The 18,190-nt window shown below is 41.3% G+C and overlaps 1 protein-coding gene across 1 annotated transcript in view; it reads right to left on the bottom strand.

Moving 5' to 3' along the window:
- Window positions 1–18,190, bottom strand: part of MAGT1 (magnesium transporter 1) — a 68,180-nt gene that overhangs the window by 33,987 nt on the left and 16,003 nt on the right. Inside the window, exons 2-3 of the mRNA XM_064362916.1 lie at window positions 7,734–7,903; window positions 4,198–4,315 (exon numbers count right to left, since the gene is read on the bottom strand). Coding sequence (XP_064218986.1) covers window positions 4,198–4,315; window positions 7,734–7,903 — 288 coding nt within the window. The remainder of the gene's footprint in view (window positions 1–4,197; window positions 4,316–7,733; window positions 7,904–18,190) is intronic.

Raw genomic sequence — 18,190 nt, 5'->3', positions numbered from 1 at the left:
CTGTTTACAATAGCAAAGACTTGGAACCAACCCAGATGTTCATCAATGATAGACTGGATAAAGAAAATGTGGCACATATACACCATAGAATACTATGCAGCCACAAAAAGGACGAGGTTTTGTCCTTTGCAGGGACATAGATGCAGCTGGAAACCATCATACTCAGCAAACTGACACAAGAACAGAAAACCAAACATTGCATGTTCTCACTCATAAGTGGGTATTGAACAATGAGAACACATGGACACAGGGAGGGGAATATCACACACTGGAGCCTGTTGGGGGGTGGGGGGCTAGGGGAGGGATAGCAGAGGGGAGGGGGATTGGGGAGGGATAACATTAGGATAAATACCTAATGTAGGTGACGGGGATGGATGCAGCAAACCACCATGGCATGTGTATACCTATGTAATAATCTTCCACGATCTGCACATGTACCCCAGAACTTAAAGTATAATAAAATAAAAAGAATTGGAGTCTTGCTCTGCTGCTCAGGCTAGAGTGTAGAGGCATGATCACAGCTCACTGCAGCCTCAAACTCCTGATCTCAAGCAATCCTCCTGCCCCAGCCTTCTAAGTAGCTGACCACTGACCTTCTTTGGATTGCCCTATGGGAAGTGGGGCTTGGGGAACCTATGCAAGAAAATGCTGACACTATGGCTACTTATTGTGAGTAGTAAAGTCCTTTAACTTGAGCCAGGCATGGTGGCGAAAGCCTGTAATCCCAGCTACTCAGGGGGTTAGGAAGGGAGGATTACTTGAGCCCAGGAGTTCAAGACTAGCTTGGGAAACATAGCAAGACCTAATCTCAAAAATAAACAGCAAAAAGTCCTTTGGTGGACTCTGACTCAAGAGTGTCATATTTTCTGCCAGCATCCCTGAAACTGTAGCAGGCTAACATGTTAGTTTGCAAGTAGGGTAAGAACTTAGCCTCTTCCTAGTTCTTGAACCCTGAAGTAAAAAGAAAGCTTAATTTTGTTTAAACTAGGTTTCCCAAATTTATATTTTTCCAAGAATTCTTATTAATACCGTGTAGAAAAAACTCTGGGAAATGTTATAGCAGGTAATATGGAGACAGTGCTAAATGGAAGGTAAGTAGACCAGTTAAAAGGCTACTTACTACATTAGCTTGAATGAGAGATTAATGTGGGCCTCGGAATATAAAGGAGGTATGGCTATGACATATGTTGTACAAGAAGATGAAGATGACAAAGAAGTGTCACTAATGATGCAGAACACAAGATGAGGTTTGGGTGAAAGTAGAAGAGACAGGAGTTTAATTTGGGACATGATAAATTTTTAGATTGGGAAGTCATTGATATGAAGATGTATATCAAGCCATTATATTTAGCTTTTTCCTTTTATGTTTTATACAAGTAAAATATGTTCAAATACATGAGTTAAACACATTTATAAACAAAGACAAAATTGAATCTATGTCCTTAAGTATTTATATGCAAGGGGGAAGAACTAGTAGAGAGACTGAAGTTAAAAATAGACTGGGCGCAGTGGCTCACGCTTGTAATCCCAGCACTTTGGGAGGCTGAGGCAGGTGGATCACCTGAGGTCAGGAATTCGAGACCAGCCTGGCCAACATGGCAAAACCCCATCTCTACTCAAAATACAAAAATTAGCCGGGCATGGTGATGGGCACCTGTAATTCCAGCTATTCAGGAGGCTGAGGCAGGAGAATCACTTGAACCCAGGAGGGAGAGGGTTGCAGAGAGCTGAGATCAAGCCACTGCTCTCCAGCCTGGACAACAGAGCAAGACTCTGTCTCAAAAAAATTAAATTAAATTAAATTAAAATTAAAAAAATTAGCCAGGTGTGGTGGCAGGCGCCTGTAATCCCAGCTACTTGGGAGGCTGAGGCAGGAAAATTGCTTGAACCCAGGAGGCAGAGGTTGCAGTAAGCCGAGATTGTGCCACTGCACTCCAGCCTGGGCAACAGAGTGAGACTGTGTCTTAAAAACGAACAAAGAAAAATAGTTGTGAGAGGTCATGACTGACAGGGCAGGTGAGTATGGGATACAGGGTACAGGAAAAAGGTTCAGTTCCAAACAAGAAAAGATCTACTTTCGTACTAAGACTAGAGGTAAGGGAGCAAAAATATCAACTCAAGATGGGCCAGAGACTTAACTCTAATACCTGAAATCATAAAAATTCTAGAATATAACATTGTAAAAATCTTTTTTTTTTTTTGAGACTGAGTCTTGCTCTATCACCTAGGTTGGAGTGCAGTGGTGCGATCCTGGCTCACTGCAACCTCCACCTCCTGGATTCAAGTGATTCTCATGCCTGAGCCTCCCGAGTAGCTGGGATTACAGGCACCCGCCACCACACCTGGCTAACTTTTGTATTTTAGTAGAGATGGGGCCAGGATGGTCTTGAACTCCTGACTTCAAGTGATTCAACTGCCTCGGCCTCCCAAAGTGCTGGGATTACAGGCGTGAGCCACCGTACCCAGCTGAAAAACTCTTCTAAACATTGGCTTAGGCAAATAATTCATGGCTAAGACCCCAAAAGCAAATGCAACAAAAATAAAAATTTTAAAAATGGGACCTAATTAATCTAAAAAGCTTCTGCACAGTGAAAGGAATAATCTGCAGAGTAAGTCAACAACCCACAGAGTAGAAAAAAATATTTGGCCGGGCGCGGTGGCTCACACCTGTAATCTCAGCACTTTGGGAGGCCAAGGTGGGTGAATCACAAGGTCAGGAGATCGAGACCATCCTGGCCAACACAGTGAAACCCCATCTCTACTGAAAAAAAAAGATTAGCCCAGTGTGGTGGCACGCGCCTGTAGTCCCTCTACTCGGGAGGCTGAGGCAGGAGAATCGCTTGAACTCAGGAGGCGGAGGTTGCAGTGAGCCGAGATCAAGCCATTTGCACTCCAGCCTGAATGACAAAGTGAGACTCTGTCTTAAAAAAAAAAAAAAAAAATTTGCAAACTGTGCTTCTGACAAAGGACTAATATCCAGAATCTACAAAGAACTCAAATCAGCAAGAGAAAAACAGTCCCATCAAAAAGTGGGTAAAGGAGAAGAACAGACATTTCTCAAAAGAAGATAAATGGCTAGCATCACTAATTATCAAGGAAATGGGAATCAAAATCACAATGAGATACTACTTTATGCCTGCAGGAATGGCCACAATTAAAGTAAAAAACAATAGATGTTGGTGTGGATGTAGTGAAAAGGGAATACTTTTAACACTGCTGGTGGGAATGTAAACTAGTACAATCACTATGGTAAACAGTATGGAAATTCCTTAAAGAACTCAAAGTAGAACTACTATTAGACCCAGCAATCCCACTACTGGGTATCTACTCAAAGGAAAAGAAGTCATTATATGAAAAAGACACATACGCACACATATTTATAGCAGCACAATTCACAATAGCAAAGATATGGAACCAATCTAATTGTTGATCAACCAACGAGTTGATAAAGAAAATGTGGTATAGATAAACCATGAAATACTACTCAGTCATAAAAAGGAATGAAATAATGTATTTTGCAGCAATTTGGATGGAGCAGGGGGCCATTATTCTAAGTGAAGTAACTTAGGAATGGGAAATGAAATATTTTTATGTTCTCATATATGAGTAGGAGCTAAACTATGAGGATGCAAAGACTGATATAATGGACTTTGCGGGGGAAGGGTCAGAGGGGAGTGAAGGATTAAAGACTATATATTTGGGTACAGTGTATGCTGCTTGGGTGATGGGTGCACCAAAATCTCAGAAATCACCACTAAAGAACTTATCCATGTCACCAAAAACCACCTGCTGCCCCAAAATTATTGATATAAAAATAAAAATTTTAAAAAAGAGGTAAGGGAATAAAGATAGGAACCTGGCTGTACTAAGGACTTCAATATCACATAATGCTGGGACTCATGTTGTGGTTTCAAAATTTCCTTAATAAATTATATACTTAAAATGGTTAAAATGACAGTTTATGTATTTTACTACAATAAAAATACGTTATTTGATTACTATTCAATTTTCATATTCTAGTAAGTTAGCATTGATAACTACATTTTATGGTTAGCTTGAGTTTAGCTTTTAGCTTGCTACTCTAGATCTTACATAAGAGCAATCCTATTTAATGACTTATAACCACTGAAAAAAATGTATTCTACTTTGACTGTATTTTACCTATTTTTACATAGCAGAATAAACCAAAGATCTTACCATCTGAAATACATCAGAGCCTTCATCAAAATCCACCATGGCAAAAAATATCCTGTTGGTGAATGCACTGGAGTATCGCCAGGAGTTTGCCAAGATCTGGAATTCTTCATCAGCTTGCCTGGATGCAATGAGATTTGTGAAGATAACATATAAAACACTTTTTGATAGCAATCTCATTTACACTAGTAAAACAAGTCCAAGCAAGCAATAGAAGTTTTTCCAATGGGAGAGATAATAAAAAACACTGACAGGTCAGATTGTGCTGTCAGGGTTAAGACAAACCTTGTTTTGGCATAAGAGAAGCCTTATCCTAAGTTAGGGATTTCACCAGAAGTAGTAATTACCTGACTCCATTTCATACTTTGTGCCTGTTTCTTATCCCACAACTCTTTCAACAATCATTGGAAATACACAGCTAATTGTCTCTACAATAACTTTCAAAACCCTACCTTACTTCTAAGACTTCAAAGACGTGGCAGCAATATATTCACTAAAGAAAGTAGAAATACAATATTAATCCATTTTTAAAAATCTGAAGTACAAATGCTATGTGGTAAATAACATAATCAGATAAGTTATTAGGATGAAAGATAAGAAGACTCTAGGAATTGAAATTAATTGAGGCCAGCTCACGCCTCAATTAATTTCAAAGTGCTAATCCCAGCACTTTGGAATGCAGAGGTAGGTAGATAACCTGAGGTCAGGAGTTCAAGACCAGCCTGGCCAACATGGCGAAACCCCGTCTCTATTAAAAATACAAAAATTAGCCAGGTATGGTGGTGCACACCTGTAATCCCAGCTACTCAGGAGGTTGAGGCAGGAGAATTATTGAACCCAGTAGCACCTAATTTTTATCTAACCTTATTACTAATCAATCTCAAACAGAACCCTTTATTCCCAGTATTTTATTTACTCCTATCCTTCTACCATTGTGTACATCATGCTTGTAACCAGAATATCCTGACTGTATCAACACTTGACCCACTTGTCTAGCCCTAGCACAAGTCTTATTTCCTCCATTAGGCCAATCCTAATCACTCCTATTAACTTTCTTTATGGGAATTTTATAGGATTTATTATATGTACAGTTGATCTGGTAACCACAAATTGCCTCATATTGCCATCTAAATTTTCATAGGTGTAACTCATTTCCTTAACCAGATGATAAGGATAGGACATCTATTTTACAATTCTCATTCCAAGAGCACCACAAATATAGTATTATTCACATTGCTGTTGCTTAATTTTTGTTGAATGAGTGTAGAAAAATTGGGGTTAATATTAAATTTGGTCTTACAGAAAGTAAGATGCTGGCTGGGCCCAGTGGCTCACGCCTATAATCCCAGCACTTTGGGAGGCCGAGGCAGGTGGATCACCTGAGCTCAGGAGTTCAAGACTAGCCTGGCCAACAAGGAGAAACCCCGTCTCTACTAAAAATACAAAAATTAGCCGGGTGTAGTGGTGCAGGCCTGTAATCCCAACTACTCAGGAGGCTGAGGAGGGAGAATCACTTGAACCTGGAAGGTGGAGGTTGCAGTGAGCCCTGATCACACTACTGCACTCCAACCTACACGACGAGAGTGAGACTGCCTCTCAAAAAAATTTTAAAAAATAAATAAATAAATAAAAAGAAAAGTTATCAAGGCTTAGGGTAGCAGAACACACCATTATGAAACAAGCTGTCTATTCCTTTGCATGTCTCAGGCTGTCAGAATCTGGAGCACCTCCTAGTTTTTACTAATTTCTCATACAGTAGTTTGGTCATTTTTTCTTTCCTTTTTTTTTCCACCCCCTCCCCTCAGTCATTTCATTTAAAGTTACTTACCTGATCAGATACACTGATCTAAAAATATAAGTAAAAGGACACAAATTTTTTAATTTTTGAGCACAAATTTTCCCGAATGCTATTTTATTTTTTAGTATCCACCATTTTGAATTGTCCATGGTGTTTTTATTTAAAATAAAAATAGCAATCTTTGCTCCTAAGATAATTCAGAAACAACAAAATAAAATCAATAAACCACTGTTTGATGAAAACATCAGCAAGATTAGTCTCCACCTCCAAGGTTTATAATCACTACACAACAATTGGGAAATTAGAAACATTCTTCAATCATGGATCTTTGGGATTTAAAAAAAAATAATTAATGTAATCATCACCTTACATATTTATTCTTTTTTGGTGGTGAGAGCATTTAAAATGTTATTAGCAATTTCAAAATCTACAATACACTATGGCCACCATGCTGTGTAATAGATCACCAGAACTTACTCCTCTTATCTAACTAAAACTTTATACACTTCCCCTCATGGCCTCTCCCGAGCCTCTCAAAACCACCATTCTACTCTGCTTCTAGGAGTTCAACTTTTTTAGATTTCACATGAGATCACATGCATCTTTGTTTTTTGTTTGTTTGTTTGTTTTTGAGACAGGCTCTTGCTCCGTCACCCAGGCTGCAGTGCAGCGGGATGATTATAGCTCTCTATAGCGTCAACCTCCCAGGGTCTAGTGATCCTCCCGCCTCAGCTTCTGGAGTAGCTGAGACTACAGGCACACCACCATACCCAGCTAATTTTGTTTATTTTTATAGATACAAAGTCTCACTATGTTGCCCAGGCTGGTCTACAATGCCTGGGCCCAAGTGATCCTTCTGCCTCAGCCTCCCAAAGTGCTGGATTACAGACATGAGCTACCACATCCAACTGCATCTTTGTTGTTGTTTTTTTCTTTAAATTACCAGTTTTCTTGTATTCCAAACTTGGATGAAGCCACCATCATTGCACTAGTAAATATCTCAAGCATTGGGTAGACCAGTTAAAATTCTGGAGCCTGTTTCTTCTAAAAATGGTAGGATATTTGTTTTTCCTACCTTCTGGGATTTTGACAATACAAGAGTATGAAGTTGAAAGCACTTATAAATAATAAAATGCTACACCAGTGCTACTGGCATACATTTATATAAGTTGATATTAATTTTTTTTTTTGAGACAGAGTATCACTCTGTTGCCCAGGCTGGAGTGCAGTGGCGCGATCTCAGCTCACCGCAATCTCTGCCTCCCAGGTTCAAGCGATTACCCTGCCTCAGCCTCCCAAATATCTGGGACTGCAGGTGTGCACCACATGCTTAGCTAATTTTTGTATTTTTTTTTTTTTTTAGTAGAGACGGGGTCTCACCATATTGGCCAGGCTGGTCTCAGACTCCTGACCTTAAATGATCCACCTGCCTTGACCTCCCAAAGTGTTCGGATTACAGGCATGAGCCACCGTGCCTGGCCAAGTTGATACTAATTTATAAGATGATTGTTTGATTTTTAAGTTAATTTTATGATGGCTACCACAATACTTTATTTATGCTCCCCCCACTAACATGGATAACCACCAATTGACTATAAAAGAGCAGTAGTATTGCTACCACAGACATCCTAAGTAAGGTATACATATTATTTAAGTACCCACTGCACTAATTTGGCTCTTCTGGGATTGAGAAATGGTTAACGTTTTATGAGTTATTTAAAGTGTAGTTGAAAGTTCATACTTGCAAACGACACACTGTCTATGAAGTTGGAGAGCAGTGAACATGACAATAACAGAGTAATTTCTTGGTGGGGCTTTCACAAGGCGACGGAACTTGTCTCCATTCATTCGTATCACGGGTCTTTTGTTAGTCCATTCCATCAGCTGACTAACCTTTTCAGATAACACCATCTAAAAAAGATAAAATGAGCATGCTATTAATATATTCAACTTGCCATTTAAAGTTCTTTTAATTAGGCAACTTACTTAAAATCAATACTAACAAGCAGAGGTATACAGAAAATGTGAGCCCTAAAACCAAAGTTGGTAGTTGGGCTGGATAATTATTAAGATACATTATTTTATAATATTTAATCAGACATTACACTTTTAATGTGATTGATTATGAATGAATGAATGAATGAACGAACGAACAAATGACACTGTCTTGCTCTGTCATCCAGGCTGGAGTGCAGTGGCAAAATCAGGGCTCACTGAAGCCTTGACCTAGTGGTCTCAAGTGATTCTCCCACCTCAGCCTCCCAAGTAGCTGGAAATACAGGCATGTACCACCATGCTCGGCTGATTTTTGTATTTTTTGTAGAGATGGGGCTTCTCCATATTGCCCAGGCTGGTCTGGAACTCCTGGGTTCAAGCCATCTGCCCGCCTTGGCCTCTGACACTGCTGGGATTACAGGCTTAAGCCACCACACCTGGCCCTTATATATTTAATTTTTGTAGAGACAGGGGTTTCACTATGTCACCCAGGCTAGTCTTGAACACCTGGGCTCACATAAGCCTCCCACCTTGGCCTCCTAAAGTGTTGGCATTACAAACATTAGCCACTGCACCCAGCCAGAATCATTTATTATTTACTAATAAATAACTTAAGATAAAAAAAACAAAATCTTTCATTTGCCAAAAATTTGAAAGAATGTTGACTTAAACCAATGGCCAGTTTTATATACAATTTCATTTCTCTCAAAAAGAAAATACAGTGAAAATCTTGAAAACAAAGAATTAAGTGGGAGCAATCACTCTATTCAATTTTAAGGTTGACTGTGTAGCCACAACAATCAAGACAGTGTGGTACAGATGAACGGATAGGATCACAGACCTACAGAACAGATAAACAACCCAGAAATAGACCCATACAAGTGTAGCCAAATGATTTTGCACAAAGGTGCAAAAACAACTCAGTGTAGGAAGAATAGTCTTTTCAACAAATAGTAATTGGTTATACATAGCCAAAAATATGAACTTCACACCTTATATAAAAAATTACTCAAAATAGATCATATGCTTAACTGTAAGACTATAAAACTTTTAGGAAAACAAATAGGAGAAAATATTCAGGAGCTAGGGGTAGGCAAAGGGTTCTTAGACCTGACAAAAGCAGAATCCATAAAAAGAGAAAAATTGATATAATGGACTTCATTAAAATTCAGCCGGTTGCAGTGGCTCATGCCTGTAATCCCAGCACTTTGGGAGGCTGAGGTGGGCAGATCACTTGAGGCCAGGAGTTTGAGATCAGCCTGGCCAACATGGTGAAACACTGTCTTTACTAAAAATACAAAAATTAGCCGGGTGTGGTGGCACATGCCTATAATCCCAGATACTCAGGAGGCTGAGGCATGAAATTTACTTCAGCCTGGGAGGAGGAGGTTGTAGTAAGCCAAGATAACAGTACTGCACTCTAGCCTGGGTGACACAACTAGACTCTGTCTCAAAAAAATTATAATTAAAAAATCTTACTCTATGGGCTGGGTGCAGTGGCTCACACCTGTAATCCTAGCACTTTGGAAAGCCGAGCCAGGTGGATCACTTGAGGTCAGGAGTTTGAGACCAGCCCTGGCCAACATGGTGAAACCCCGTCTCTACTAAAAATACAAAAATTGGGGGGGAAGATCCACGATGGCCGACTAGGAGCAGCTCAGGATTGCAGCTCCCAGTGAAAGAGCAGAGGGTGAGTGGACGCCACATTTCCAGACGGATTTTTATTGCCCACAGACCAGGAGATTCCCAGGGAGAGGAGCCCCACGGGTCACCAGTGCGGCTGTTTTGCCGGTGCCCCGGTGCAGCGGTTCTCCATACAAAATACAGCGGTCTAGGTGCTCTTTTAGTTGGCGATTGGAGCTCCGTGAAGGCAGAGTCGCCGATTCATCTGATTAAAAAAAGGGGGCTGAAACAGGGAGCCAGGCCAGGAGATTCCCGGGCAAAAAAAGTGCCACAAATCGCAGCACCGCTGTTTCATCCGGCGCAGTGGGTTGCCGCACGGGAAATCACACAGATCCCGGCGCCTTTTCAACAGGCGACTGGAACACCTGGGAGAGAGTCGACCATTCAACTTAAAAAAAAAAAAAAAAACGCTCTGAGGCAGGGAGCCAGGTGATCAGGCTCGGCTGGTCCCACACCCACAAAAAAACAGCAATTGGAAATGCTCTGGGTTGAGAGTTTCACATCAAGCACAGCTGAACCTGGGACTGTCCAGCTCTGTGGGGGAGGGGCATCCGCCATTTCCGAGGCACTCCACCACTACGGAGGTAGTCTGCCATTGCTGAGGCAGCCGGCCATTGCCGAGGCAACCCACCATTACAGAGAGAGCCTGCCATTACAGAGGTGGGCCACCATTGCCAAGGCAGTTCTAACAACACCCATATAAACAGGACTGTAGGGAAGTTCACATGGCAGCTGGGCGGAGCCCACAGCAGCTCAGCAAAGCCTCTCCAGGCAGACAGTGACTAGCCTGCCTCCTTGCTGGGCAGGGCAGCCCCGAAAAAAAGGCAGCAGCACACTGGAAACTCATAAATAAAGCCCTAACTCCCTGGGCCAGAGCACCTGGGGAAAAAAACAGGTCTATGAGTTCTGCTGCAGCAGACTTAAACGTACCTGCCCAGCAGCTCTGAATGAACAATGGAGCACACAGCTCAGCACTGGAGCTCCTATAAAGGACAGACTGTCTCCTCAAGCAGCTCCCTCAACCCCGTATACCCAAAGAGTCACCTCATAAAGGAGAGATCAGACTGACATTTGGTAGGTAACCTTCTGGGACAAAGACAGCAGAAGAAGAAACTGGTAGCAACCCTTACTGTTCTGCAGCTGCTGCAGGTGAACCCCAGGCAAGCAAGGCCTGGAGGGGACCTTAGCAGTCCTACAGCAGAGGGGCCAGACTGTTAGAAGGAAAACTAAGAAACAGAAATAACTTCATCATCAACAAACTGGACGTCCACTCAGAGACCTAATCTGAAAGTCAGCAACTACAAACATCACAGGTGGATAAATCCACAAAGATGGGAAGAAACCAGCACAAAAAGGATGAAAACACCCGAAACCAGAACACCTCTCCTCCTACAAGGGATCACAACTACTCACCAGCAAGGGAACAAGGCTGGATGGAGAATGAGTGTGATGAAATGACAGAATCAGGCTTCAGAAGGTGGGTAATAAGAAACTTTTGTGAGCTAAAAGAACATGTTCTAACCCAATGCAAAGAAACCAAGAACCTTGAAAAAAGATTTAATGAAATGCTGACGAGAATGAACAACTTAGAGAGGAATATAAGTGAATTGATGGAGCTGAAAAACACAACATGAGAACTTCGCGAAGCATGCACAAGTTTCAACAGCCGAATTGACCAAGCAGAAGAAAGGATATCAGAAGTCGAAGATCTACTCAATGAAATAAAACGAGAAGGCAAGATTAGAGAAAAAAGAGTAAAAAGGAATGAACAAAGTCAACGAGAAATATGGGACTATGTGAAAAGACCTAATCTACATTTGATAGGTGTACGTGAATGTGACGAAGAGAATGAATTCAAGCTGGAAAATACTCTTCAGGATATTATCCAGGAAAACTTCCCCAACCTAGCAAGGCAGGCCAATATTCAAGTCCAGGAAATACAGAGAACACCAAAAAGATATTCCTCAAGAAGAGCAACCCCAAGGCACATAATCATCAGATTCACCAGGGTTGAAATGAAGGAGAAAATGCTAAGGGCAGCCAGAGAGAAAGGTCGGGTTACCCACAAAAGGAAGCCCATCAGACTCACAGCAGATCTCTCAGCAGAAACCCTACAAGCCAGAAGAGAGTGGGGGCTGATATTCAACATCCTTAAAGAAAAGAACTTTCAACCCAGAATTTCATATCCAGCCAAACTAAGCTTCATAAGTGAAGGAAAAATAAAATCCTTTGCAAACAAGCAAGTACTCAGAGATTTCATCACCATCAGGCCTGCTTTACAAGAGCTCCTGAAAGAGGCACCACACATAGAAAGGAACAACTAGTACCAGCCACTCCAAAAACATACCAAATGGTAAAGAGCATCAACACAATGAAGAATCTGCATCAACTAACGGGCAAAACAGCCAGCTAGCATCAAAATGGCAGGATCAAATTCACACATAACAATATTAACCCTAAATGTAAATGGACTAAATGCCCCAATCAAAAGACACAGATGGGCAAACTGGATAAAAAGCCAAAACCCATCGGTGTGCTGTATCCAGGAAACCCATCTCACATGCAAGGATACACAAAGGATCAAAATAAAGGGATGGAGGAAGATTTACCAAGCAAAAGGAGAGCAAAGAAAAGCAGGAGTTGCAATTCTTGTCTCTGATAAAACAGACTTTAAAGCAACAAAGATCAAAAGAGACAAAGAAGGGCATTATATAATGGTAAAAGGATCAATGCAGCAAGAAGAGCTAACGATCCTAAATATATACTCACCCAATACAGGAGCATCCAGATACATAAGGCAAGTGCTTAATGACTTACAAAGAGACTTAGACTCCCACACAATAATAGTGGGAGACTTTAACACCCCATTGTCAATATTAGACAGATCAACCAGACAGAAAATTAACAAGGATATCCAGGACTTGAACTCAGACCCGAAACAAGCATTTACAGAACTCTCCATCCCAAATACACAGAATATACATTCTTCTCAGCACCACATCACACCTACTCTAAAATTGACCACATAATTGGAAGTAAATTACTCCTCGGCAAATGCAAAAGAATGGAAATCATAACAAACAGTCTCTCAGACCACAGTGCAATCAAGTTAGAACTCAGAATTCAGAAAGTAACTCAGAACCACACAGCTTCACGGAAACTGAACAACTGGCTCTTGAATGTTGACTGGATTAACAATGAAATGAAGGCAGAAATAAAGATGTTCTTCGAAACCAACGAGAAGGAAGACACAATCTACCAGAATCTCTGGGACACATTTAAAGCAGTCTCTAGATGAAAATATATAGCAATAAGTGCCCACATGAGAAGCAAGGAGAGATCTAAAATTGAGACCCTATCATCAAAATTGAAAGAGCTAGAGGAGCAAGATCAAAAAAACTCAAAACCTAGCAGAAGACAAGAAATAACTAAGATCAAAGCAGAACTGAAGGAGACAGAGACACAAAAATCCCTTCAAAAAAATCAATGAATCCAGGAGCTGGTTTTTTGAAAAGATCAACAAAATAGACCACTAGCAAGATTAATAAAAAAGAAAAGAGAGAATAACCAAATAGATGCAATAAAAAACGATAAAGGGGATATCACCAAAGATTCCACAGAAATTCAAACCATCATCAGAGATTATTACAAACGACTCTATGTACATAAACTAGGAAACTTGGAAGAAATGGATAAATTCCGGAACACTTGCCTCCTCCCAAGCCTAAACCAGGAAGATGTCGAAACCCTGAATAGACCAATAACAAGGTCTGAAGTTGAGGCAGCAATTAAGAGCCTACCACCCAAAAAAAGCCCAGGTCCACATGGGTTCACAGCCAAATTCTACCAGACACACGAAGAGGAGCTGGTACCATTCCTACTGAAACTATTTCAAATAATCCAAAAAGAGGGAATCCTTCCCAAATCATTTTATGAGACCAACATCATCCTGATACCTAAACCCAGCAGAGACTCAACAAGAAAAGAAAACTACAGGCCAACATCCATGATGAACATAGATGCAAAAATCTTCAATAAAATACTGGCAAGCCGATTGCAACAGCACATCAAAAAGCTTATACATCATGATCAAGTAGGATTCATCCCGGGGATGTAAGGCTGGTTCAACATACGCAAGTCTATAAATGTAATTCACCACATAAACAGAACCAAAGACAAAAACCACATGATTATCTCAATTGATGCAGAGAAGGCCTTTGACAAAATTCAGCAGCCCTTTACGCTAAAAACTCTCAATAAACTAGGTATAGACGGAACGTATCTCAAAATAACAAAAGCTATTTACGAAAAACCGACAGTCAATATCATACTGAATGGGCAAAAACTGGAATCATTCCCTTTGAAATCTGGCACTAGACAAGGATGCCCTCTCTCACCACTCCTATTCAATATAGTACTGGAAGTTCTAGCCAGAGCAATCAGGCAAGGAAAAGAAATAAAGGGTATTCAAATAGGAAAGGAGGAAGTCGAATTGTCTCTATTTGCAGACGACATGATTGTATATCTAGAAGACCCAATCGTCTCAGCCCAAAATCTCCTGAAACTGATAAGCAACTTCAGCAAAGTCTCAGGATACAAAATCAATGTGCAAAAATCACAAGCATTCCTATACACCAATAATAGACTTAAAGAGAGCCAAATCAAGAACGATCTGCCATTCACAATTGTTACAAAGAGAAGAAAATACCTAGGAATACAACTAATAAGGAATGTAAAGGACCTCTTCAAGGAGAACTACAAACCACTGCTCAACGAAATAAGAGAGGACACAAACAGATGGAGAAACATTCCATGTTCATGGTTAGGAAGAATCAATATCGTGAAAATGGCCATATTGCCCAAAGTAATTTACAGATTCAATGCTATCCCCATCAAGCTACCAATGACCTTCTTCACAGAACTGGAAAAAACCACCTTAAACTTCATATGGAACCAAAAGAGAGCCCGCATAGCCAAGTCAATTCTAAGCAAAAAGAACAAAGCGGGAGGCATCACACTACCGGACTTTAAACTATACTACAAGCCTACAGTAATCGAAACAGCATGGTACTGGTACCAAAACAGAGATATAGACCAATGGAACAGAACAGAGGCCTTGGAGGCAACACAACATATCTACAACCATCCGATCTTTGACAAACCTGACAAGAACAAGCAATGGGGAAAGGATTCCCTGTTTAATAAATGGTGTTGGGAAAACTGGCTAGCCATATGCAGAAAGCAGAAACTGGACCCCTTCCTGACACCTTACACTAAAATTGACTCCAGATGGATTAAAGACTTAAACATGAGACCTAACAGCATAAAAACCCTGGAAGAAAATCTAGGCAAAACCATTCAGGACATAGGTGTAGGCAAGGACTTCATGACCAAAACACCAAAAGCATTGGCAACAAAAGCCAAAATAGACAAATGGGACCTAATCAAACTCCACAGCTTCTGCACAGCGAAAGAAACAGTCATTAGAGTGAATTGGCCACCAACAGAATGGGAAAAAATTTTTGCAGTTTACCCATCTGGCAAAGAACTGATAACCAGAATTCAGAAAGAACTAAAACAGATTTACAAGAAAAAAACAAACAAGCCCATTCACAAGTGGGTGAAGGATATGAACAGACATTTTACAAAAGAAGACATACATGAGGCCAACAAACATATGAAAAAATGCTCATCATCACTGGTCATTAGAGAAATGCAAATCAAAACTACATTGAGATACCATCTCACGCCAGTTAGAATGGCGATCATTAAAAAATCTGGAGACAACAGATGCTGGAGAGGATGTGGAGAAATAGGAACACTTTTACACTGTTGGTGGGAGTGTAAATTAGTTCAACCTTTGTGGAAGACAGTGTGGCGATTCCTCAAGGACCTAGAAATAGAAATTCCATTTGACCCAGCAATCCCATTACTGGGTATATATCCAAAGGATTATAAATCGATCTACTATAAGGACACATGCACACGAATGTTCATTGCAGCACAGTTTACAATAGCAAAGACCTGGAACCAACCCAAATGCCCATCAATGATAGACTGGACATGGAAAATGTGGCACATATACACCATGGAATATTATGCAGCCATCAAAAACTATGGGTTTGTGTCCTTTGTAGGGACATGGATGAACCTGGAAACCATCATTCTCAGCAAACTGACACAAGAGCAGAAAATCAAACACCGCATGTTCTCACTCATAGGCAGGTGTTGAACAATGAGAACACATGGACATAGGGAGGGGAGCACTATACACTGGGTTTTTTCGGGGGAAATAGAGGAGGGACAGTGGGGGGTGGGGAGTTGGGGAGAGATAGCATGGGGAGAAATGCCAGATATAGGTGAAGGGGAGGAAGGCAGCAAATCACCCTGCCACGTGTGTACTTATGCAACAATCTTGCATGTTCTTCACATGTACCCCAAAACCTAAAATGCAATAAAAAAGAAATACAAAAATATCCGGGCATGGTGGTAGGCACCTGTAATCCCAGTTACTTGGGAGGCTGAGGTGGCAGAATCACATGAACCCAGGAGGCGGAGGTGGCAGTGAGCCGAGATCATGCCATTGTACTCCAGCCTGGGAGATAGAACTAGACCCATCTAAAAAAAAAAAAAAATCTTAATTAAAGAGCTCATTAAGAGGCTGAAAAAACAAGCTACAGAGTAGGAATAGCTAGAATATATATATATTTTTAATTATCGAAACTCAAAAGTAAAAAACCAAACAATTCAATTAGAATATGAGTAAAAGACATGAGATATTTACTCAAAGAGGAACAACAGATGGCAAATAAACACATGACAAGATGTTCAACATCATTAGCCATTATGAAAATGCAAATTAAGAGCAGGAGACAGCACTACACATTTGTTACTAAAATAAAATATACTGACAGAACGAAATGCTAGTGATGATGTGGAGAAAATGGAACGCTCATACCTCACTGTTGGGAATGTACTATGGTGCAGCCACTTTGAAAAACAGTTTGGCAGTCTCTTAAAAAATCAAGCAACTGGCTAGGCATGGTGGCTTACACCTGTAATCTCAGCACTTTGGGAGGCCAAGACGGGTGGATCGCTTGAAGTCAGGAGATGGAGACCAGCCTAGCTAGCATGTTGAAATTACATCTCTACTAAAAAAAATACAAGAATTAGCTGGGCATGGAGGCACACGTCTGTAATCCCAGGTACTCAGAAGGCTGAGGCACAGGAATCGCTTGAACCCGGGAGGTGGAGGAGATAATGCCACTTCACTCAAGCCTGGGAGACAAGAGCAAAACTCTGTTGCAAAAAATAGCCGGGCATGGTGGTTCACGCCTGCAATCCCAGCACTTTAGGAGGCCAGAGAGGGCGGATTCTCTGAGGTCAGGAGTGTGAGACCAGTCTGACCAACAGGGAGAAACTTTGTCTCTACTAAAAAATACAAAATTAGCCAGGCGTGGTAGTGCATGCCTGTAATCCCAGCTACTCGGGAGGCTGAGGCAGAAGAATCGCTTGAATCTGGGAGGTGGAGGTTGCAGTGAGCCAAGATCGTGCCATTGCACTCCAGCCTGGGCAACAAGAACAAAACTTCATCTCAAAAAAAAAAATAGCCAGGCATGGTGGCGTGCGCCTGTAATCCCATGTACTTGGGAGGCTGAGGCAGAATTGCCTGAACCCAGGAGGTGGCTGCAGTGAGCTGAGATCGCGCCACTGTACTCCAGCCTAGGCAACAGAGCAAGAGTCTGCCTCAAAAAAAAATCAGGCAACTAAACATACACTTACCATACAACCCACCAACCACATTCCTTGGCATTTGTCCTATAGAAATTAAAGTTTTGTTTGTGTGTTAAATTTTGTGTTTTTAGTAGAGATGGGGTTTCTCCATGTTGATCAGGCTGGTCTTGAACTCCCAACCTCAGGTGATCCACTAGTTTCGGCCTCCTAAAGTGCTATGATTACAGGTGTGAGCCACTGTGCCCAGCCAGAAATGAAAATTTACATCTACATACAATAAAGAGCTACTGTTTGTTTGTTCTTTTTTAATAGCTAATCATCATGAGGCAGCGGAAAGAAGCATGGTTAGTTGATAGGATTTCAGTTTGAAATTAAATGCGATCATATTTATTATTCCCCTCAATGTGCGCCTCCCACCCCCACGCCCCGCCCCGAGATGGAGTCTTGCTCTGTTGCCCAGGCTGGAGTGCAATGGCGCAATCTCGGCTCACTGCAACCTCTGCCTCCCAGGTTCAAGCAATTCTCCTGCCTCAGCCTCCTGAGTAGCTGGGATTACAGGCACGCACCATCACGCCCGGCTCATTTTTGTATTCTTTTTGTTTGACATGGAGTTTCACTCTTGTTGCCTAGGCTGGAGTGCAATGGCATGGTCTCAGGTCACTGCAACCTCCACCTCCCAGATTCAAGCGATTATCTTGCCTCAGCCTCCCCAGTAGCTGGGATTACAGGCAACTGACACCATGCTTAGCTAATTCTTGTATTTTTAGAAGAGATGGGGTTTCACCA

The sequence above is a fragment of the Aotus nancymaae genome, unplaced genomic scaffold (genome assembly GCF_030222135.1).
Source record: "Aotus nancymaae isolate 86718 unplaced genomic scaffold, 86718_ANA_hifiasm-v0.15.2.pri h1tg000004l, whole genome shotgun sequence".
In the NCBI taxonomy this organism is placed as follows: Eukaryota; Metazoa; Chordata; class Mammalia; order Primates; family Aotidae; genus Aotus; species Aotus nancymaae.
Note: the sequence above shows the minus strand (reverse complement) of the source record. Positions and strands in the feature narration are given on the sequence as shown.